The sequence below is a fragment of the Rhipicephalus microplus genome, chromosome X (assembly GCF_043290135.1).
Source record: "Rhipicephalus microplus isolate Deutch F79 chromosome X, USDA_Rmic, whole genome shotgun sequence".
NCBI lineage: Eukaryota > Metazoa > Arthropoda > Arachnida > Ixodida > Ixodidae > Rhipicephalus > Rhipicephalus microplus.
The window spans coordinates 103,634,686-103,641,675 of NC_134710.1; the positions used below are offsets into that span (position 1 = coordinate 103,634,686).

The 6,990-nt window shown below is 51.5% G+C and overlaps 1 protein-coding gene across 1 annotated transcript; it reads left to right on the forward strand.

The window, feature by feature from the left end:
* The first annotated feature begins 250 nt into the window (after nucleotides 1-250).
* On the forward strand, nucleotides 251-6,775 carry LOC142775683 (uncharacterized). Its single transcript, XM_075877346.1, has 2 exons — nucleotides 251-2,862; nucleotides 4,495-6,775. The coding sequence occupies exons 1-2, from the start codon at nucleotides 1,115-1,117 to the stop codon at nucleotides 5,525-5,527; spliced, it is 2,781 nt and encodes a 926-aa protein (XP_075733461.1). The 5' UTR covers nucleotides 251-1,114; the 3' UTR covers nucleotides 5,528-6,775.
* Nucleotides 6,776-6,990: the final 215 nt, after the last annotated feature.

Consider the following 6,990-nt stretch of genomic DNA (forward strand, 5'->3'; position numbering starts at 1 on the left):
TTTGACGCATTGTCACGCATAAAACACGTGTAATAGTGATTGTCATATTAGCTTGACCTGTAGTCAAGAAGGCAATAAAGAAAAAAAATTGTTAGGTCTATGTTTTATTCGCGTTCGTGACACACACGCTTCATTACCCGAAGTTGTCTAGTAGTGAGACATTGATTGATGAACATTGGCAGTGGAGAAATAACATTCCGAAATAAATAAACAAGGTAGTATCTGTTGTTGTGATCGGCCCCCATGTCTGGGCGCCGCTTGGACGCGTGGAATGGTTCCGGCTTCGCAGCGCGTCCTGAGACGTCCAGAATCGGCAACAACACAGCAGTAGTACTGCGAATTCCTTGGAGTCGTCGGCTCGTCTTGCCAAAAAGCCCTTTGGGCACGCACGACCGACAGATTACCGGGGGGGGGGGGGGGGCTGTTCGCTGTCTGGGCTGCCTAGAAGGAGTGGTCATTGCTTGGGTCGTCAACATTCAGCGGACAATGAGCCGAGCGCTTTGTATTCATCTTCGGGGACATTCCTCACGTTCCATGGCGCCTTTCCCGAGCGATGTTTCCTCGAAGAGTCATCTCGGCGCGTCCGACTCCCCGTTCTCGCACTGTGCCAGTGGTGTCGTGTATTGTGTGTGTTACACCCTCGCCGGGCAGCGAACTGGGCGGGCCTCTCCTCCCTTCCCAGGTTGGGAAGGAGGCGGTGTGACTTTCTCTCTTTGGGGGCATAAAAACGCGAGCGCAGGACGCTCGGAGAGAGAGCTTCCTTCCACCATCTAGTATGATGCTTACTCCATGTAACACGCTACCTTCAACATCATGTAAAATAGTGTAAATAAATCGTTCAAGTTATCAGCTCCGGCTCCTCGGCCCGTCTTCGCCCTGACCCTTGGATGGCTCAAGGCCCGACAAATTCCCCCAGTCACAACAGTGGATGGCAGCGGTGAGATGATCTGCGCAGGAATTCGACTCCGGCTTGGTGAGTGCACGACCTTTTCTCCTTGAGAGTTGCCAGGCTTAAATTAGTTCTTCCTGGTAACAAGAGTGTTGGAAGCCTGTTCACGGGAACCTTGCTTCAACGCTTTCCCTTGAGAAACTTGTCGGCAGAAAAGTAGCAGCCATGGCTTGGAGAAAGTTGCACAGATCGGACCTAGACGTGATATGCGGGGAATTCGGGATTGATTGCGGGAAACATCTTAAAAAGGCGGAAGTCATCAGGGCTATGGAGGCAAGCAGAGATGACGAGGAGATCGTGGAGTTGTGGGAGGATATAAAAAAACAAAGGGAAGATCAGGAGCGCGAGCGCCATAAAGAAGAGCAGGAACGCGTGCGCGAGCGCGAGCGCAAGCACGAACTGGATAAGAAGCGCCTAGACTTAGAAATAGCTCGGGCAACTACCTCAGGAGGCGCAACACTCAATGCTCCAGTAAGCAAGGCACCAAAAATAAAAGACCTCCTGAATCCTTTTAAGATGGGAGAGGATATCGGGTTATTTTTGGTCAATTTTGAGAGAAGTTGCGAAGGCAAGTTTGAGCGTGAGTTATGGGCACAAATGCTCTTGACCGTGCTTCCATGCGAGGCAGCGGATGTACTGGCTCGTTTGCCGCGAGAGGAGGCGAATGACTACGATATTGTAAAGCGTGCGCTACTAAAGAGGTATCGGCTGTCTGCTGAAGCTTTCCGACGACGTTTCAGAAATAGTAGCAAACGTAGCAGTGAATCATTTGCCGATTTTGCATACAGTCTGAGGTGCAATCTCACCGAGTGGCTTAAGGGCGAGGGAGCTTTTGGAGACCATGACAAGGTAGTCGAGTTGATTTGCACGGAGCAATTCCTGAACGTTCTAAGTGACGAAGCACGCTTATGGGTATTAGATCAGCCCGGGGAAAAGAATTTGGAGCGTACCGCAGAACTGGCTGAAGAGTACACCATGAGGCGTGAGGAAATAAGAGAGCGCAACAAACCCGCAAAGAAACCATACCGTGAGAATTCTAAGCAGTCTGAGCGCAACAGTTATGCCCCTATTGCACCAGGAGGGACGAATGAAAAAGACACGCACGGGGAATCGACCATGAGTGGACGCGCTGGCAAAGAGAAAGAACAGGATAAGAATCGCGACAGAGCATTTGAGGCAAAGAAACCCATTGTGTGCTATCGATGTAATGAACCGGGGCACTTAGCAGTGGGTTGCCGTAAGGAAAAACTCGTTTTCTCCCTTTTTAACCCTACTGATGAGAACATGAGGTTACTTGAACCGTACTTAAGAGAGATGACTGTCAATGGGCAAAATTGCCGGGTTCTACGCGATTCTGCGGCCACTATGGATGTAATACACCCATCTTACGTGCCCGCGGATGGGTTCACCGGAGACTGCGCGTGGATCAGACAGGTAGCGCAGGAAGACAGTGTGTGTCTGCCAGTGGCCAAAGTCCTCATCAAGGGTCCCTTCGGAGAACTGGAAACAGAGGCTGCCGTGTCACAAAGTTTGCCGAAGCAGTACGGTTACCTTTTTTCTAACCACTCGGAGGACCTGTTAAGAAAGAAAGGTCTGAGCTTTGGAGAACACACTGTACATGCTCTAACGCGGTCTAAGGCAAAGGAGATCGCAAAGGAGCTCGGCAGTTCCCAAAATAGAGAGGCACAGGCCCCCGACGAAACAAGGGCAGACGCGAATCAGGAGAACGTCCCGAGCGATGGCGAAAGCAGCTTTAAGAGTTCCAGTGAGGCCAGCGAGGAAGTTAACCTTCTTTCCGTGCTACCTTGCATGGGCGGGTTCTTGGAGCTATCGAAAGTAAGCCCGGAGGTTATCGCTGCGGAACAGGCCGAGGATAAAACGCTGCAAAAGTTGAGCGATATGGTGGAGGAGGGGTTGGCGCGGAAGAACGTCTTTTTGCACCGCCGCGCCGGAATTTTGTACCGTCAGTACAAAGACTCGAAGGGGGTGCACTATGATCAATTAGTGGTTCCACAGAAATACCGAGCCAAAGTACTGGAGCTGTGTCACGGTGGCGGGTGGTCGGGCCATCTTGGCAAAAAGAAAACGAAGACTCGTCTACTTAGGGAGTTTTATTGGCCCAATTGTTTCAAGGATACCGAGAGGTATGTGCAATCCTGCGATGTGTGCCAAAGAATAGGCAAAGCACACGACCAGCAGAAAGCGCCCTTAAAGTTGGTGCCACTCATTAGTGAACCTTTCCGCCGCCTTGTCGTGGACGTTGTGGGCCCCCTGCCTGTGACAAAGTCAGGGTACCGCTACATCTTAACCTTGATATGTCCTGCCACAAAATTCCCGGAGGCGGTTCCCTTGAAGGAGCAGTCATCTGTAGAAATAGTGGATGCTTTGCTTTCAGTGTTTTCGAGAGTAGGCTTCCCGTCAGAGTTACAGAGCGACCAGGGCAGTGTGTTTACTAGCGCACTAACTACCACATTCTTGGAGAGGTGTGGCATTAGGATAATACACAGTTCCGTCAGACATCCTCAGAGCAATTCAGTAGAAGCATGGCACTCGGTTCTCAAAAGGGTATTACGGGCATTGTGCTACGAGAATCGGAAAGATTGGGAAGCATGCTTGCCAGCCACCATGTTTGCCCTGAGGTCTGTGCCGCACGAGGCCACCGGCTTTAGTCCCGCTGAGCTAGTATATGGGAGATCTCTAAGGACCCCACTTCGCATGCTGCGAGAATCTTGGGAAGGGAGGGGTGAGGATCCCACTGTGATCGAGTATGTGTTGGGCTTACTCGGGCGACTTCAGACCTGCAGAGAACTCGTTGAGGCGAACATGACAATGGCGCAGCTTAAAGCAAAACGTCTGTACGATAAGAACGCACGTCAACGTTCGTTTTCAGAAGGAGATCAGGTGATGCTTTTAGCATCATCTAAAGCGAACAAGCTCGCGGTTCAGTGGGAGGGCCCTGCGAAGGTTATGCAGAAGTTGTCGGACACCAATTATGTGGTCAAACTACCGGGAAGGCGGAAAGAGGTAAAGATTTACCATTCAAACTTGATGAAACCTTACCACCAGCGGTCAGCAGTAGTTCAACTCGCGCTTAACGTTCCGGAAGAATTAGAGACAGATTTTCCTTTTCCCGGGCAGGCTTCTGATTCTCAGTCCCTCGACATCTTGCTAGACACGGTCACCAGTAACTCGAATTTGAATGCAGAACAGAAAAGAGAACTGGAGAACCTACTGCGCGAGTTTGAGGGAGTTTTCGTCGACCGGCCAGGAAGAACCGATTTAGTTGAGCACGACATTGAACTAACTTCTAATGAACCCATTCTTTCACGGCCTTATCGCGTGTCACCCAGGCAAAGGGAAATTCTCGCACGCGAGATTCAAAGAATGTTGGAAATTGGTGTCATCGTCCCGTCGGAGAGTGAGTACACCTCCCCTCTAATACTGGTGGAAGCACCCGGGAAGGAACCGAGACCCTGCATCGATTATCGGAAACTGAATGCCGTCACGCGAGACCAGCTGTACCCTATTCCCAACGTAGAGGAGAGAGTGGAAACTGTTAGCAGGGCTCAGTACGTCTCCACGCTAGACCTCACACGCGGCTACTGGCAGGTGCCTATGACCGAACGAGCCAGTAAATACGCAGCGTTTATCTCCCCCTTGGGCACTTTCCGACCCCTGGTCATGAGTTTTGGGCTCAAAAACGCGCCCTTTTGCTTTTCACGGCTCATGGATCGTGTGCTGGCGGGGGCAGAGAACTACGCTGTTCCTTATCTAGATGATATTGCAGTGTTTTCGGACAGCTGGGAAAAACACCTGAGCCACTTGCGGGACGTCTTGACGCGCTTAAGGAACGCGGGCCTCACTGTTAAAGCAGAAAAGTGTCAATTGGGACAGGCGGAAGTAGAGTATCTAGGGCACATTGTTGGGCGAGGATGCCGGCGGCCCCACGAGGTAAAACTTGCCGCCATCGAGAACTATCCCCGACCTGTCACTAAAACTGATATCAGGGCCTTTCTAGGCCTCACTGGATATTACCAACACTATATCCCCAAATATTCACAGATCGCCAGTCCTCTGACCGACAGTTTAAGGAAGGGAGAGCCCGTTAAAGTCCAGTGGGACGAGTTAAGGGAAAGTTCGTTCCAGGCTTTGAAGGCAGCACTGACGTCTCAACCGATTTTACGAGCTCCGGATTATAACCGACCTTTTGTACTTCAGTGCGACGCTAGTGAAAGGGGTCTTGGGGCTGTTCTGAGTCAGCGAGATGAAAGTAGAGAGGAGCACCCCGTGCTTTTCATTAGTCGTAAGCTTTCCACACGTGAGGAGGCTTATAGCACCTCAGAGAAAGAGTGTGCATGCTTAGTGTGGGCTATTTACAAGCTTCGGTGCTACTTGGCCGGCTCGCCCTTTCTTGTCGAGACAGATCACTGTCCCTTGTCATGGCTTCGGAATATGTCGCCTAAAAATGGCCGCCTACTGAGATGGAGTTTGGCACTGCAAGAACATAATTTTGAGATCCGCTACAAAAAGGGGCGGGATAATGGAAATGCTGATGCTCTCAGCCGAGGCTTCCTGTGATAAGGAGCAAGCGCATTCCGATTGAGTTACGACAGCCCGGGTTTTTTATTTTGTTATGTCATTCCGTGTATCTTTTCGTTTTGGATTTTTTTTTAACCTTTACTGCATGGTGAACCTGTTACTTAGTCTGCCTGCCACGGCCAGACGTTGAGAAAGGGATATAATTTGTTAGTTGAGTTTCCCGACCTTCTCACTTCTCACTCGCCATTTGCCTCAAGGCTATGCGACTTGCGGCTTGAGTGCAATTTATTTAAGGTAAATTCTTCAAAACTTTAGGAGCGTTGCCATATTGCTTTGTTTGGGGACGTTCCAGGCAACGTTCTAGTGTGGCTGCTTTTATGCCGACAACGGGCTAAGAGTTCAGTAGCCTGGCATATCTCGGGAGGGGTGGTGTACCGCCTTGTCGCTGCTTGGGTACTGTGCGGATTTGATCACTAATGTCAGTCCCAGCCTTCGACCTGCGGGGGCCCCTTCGACGGAGAGTACTACTTACGGACCTGCTGACCCCACTTGAGCGAGAGAGAAAACCTGAGCCGCAGCCGTTCCAGAGCTGCTGCGCTGCCAGGCCTCTTCAAGGTGCAGCGTTGGGCTGCCCATCTACGAGTCCTTTTTCCCGGCGGCGGACGAGCTGTTGTGATCGGCCCCCATGTCTGGGCGCCGCTTGGACGCGTGGAATGGTTCCGGCTTCGCAGCGCGTCCTGAGACGTCCAGAATCGGCAACAACACAGCAGTAGTACTGCGAATTCCTTGGAGTCGTCGGCTCGTCTTGCCAAAAAGCCCTTTGGGCACGCACGACCGACAGATTACCGGGGGGGGGGGGCTGTTCGCTGTCTGGGCTGCCTAGAAGGAGTGGTCATTGCTTGGGTCGTCAACATTCAGCGGACAATGAGCCGAGCGCTTTGTATTCATCTTCGGGGACATTCCTCACGTTCCATGGCGCCTTTCCCGAGCGATGTTTCCTCGAAGAGTCATCTCGGCGCGTCCGACTCCCCGTTCTCGCACTGTGCCAGTGGTGTCGTGTATTGTGTGTGTTACACCCTCGCCGGGCAGCGAACTGGGCGGGCCTCTCCTCCCTTCCCAGGTTGGGAAGGAGGCGGTGTGACTTTCTCTCTTTGGGGGCATAAAAACGCGAGCGCAGGACGCTCGGAGAGAGAGCTTCCTTCCACCATCTAGTATGATGCTTACTCCATGTAACACGCTACCTTCAACATCATGTAAAATAGTGTAAATAAATCGTTCAAGTTATCAGCTCCGGCTCCTCGGCCCGTCTTCGCCCTGACCCTTGGATGGCTCAAGGCCCGACAAATTCCCCCAGTCACAACACTGTCACTACTTTTTTTTTCTTGAAACCTTTAAAAGTTACTACCCGTGGGTGGCAACGGCCAGGGTAGTAACAGTTACTAAATGCTGGTAGTAACAGCAAGGGTAGTAACTGTTACCACCCTCACCGTTACTAACTGCGC

Coding starts and splice junctions, on each gene's coding strand:
- LOC142775683 (XM_075877346.1), top strand. CDS start 1,115: ATGGCTTGGAGAAAGTTGCACAGATCGGACCTAGACGTGATATGCGGG. Junction 2,863..4,494: donor AGCGATATGGTGGAGGAGGG/GTTGGCGCGGAA, acceptor CGTAGAGGAGAG/AGTGGAAACTGTTAGCAGGG.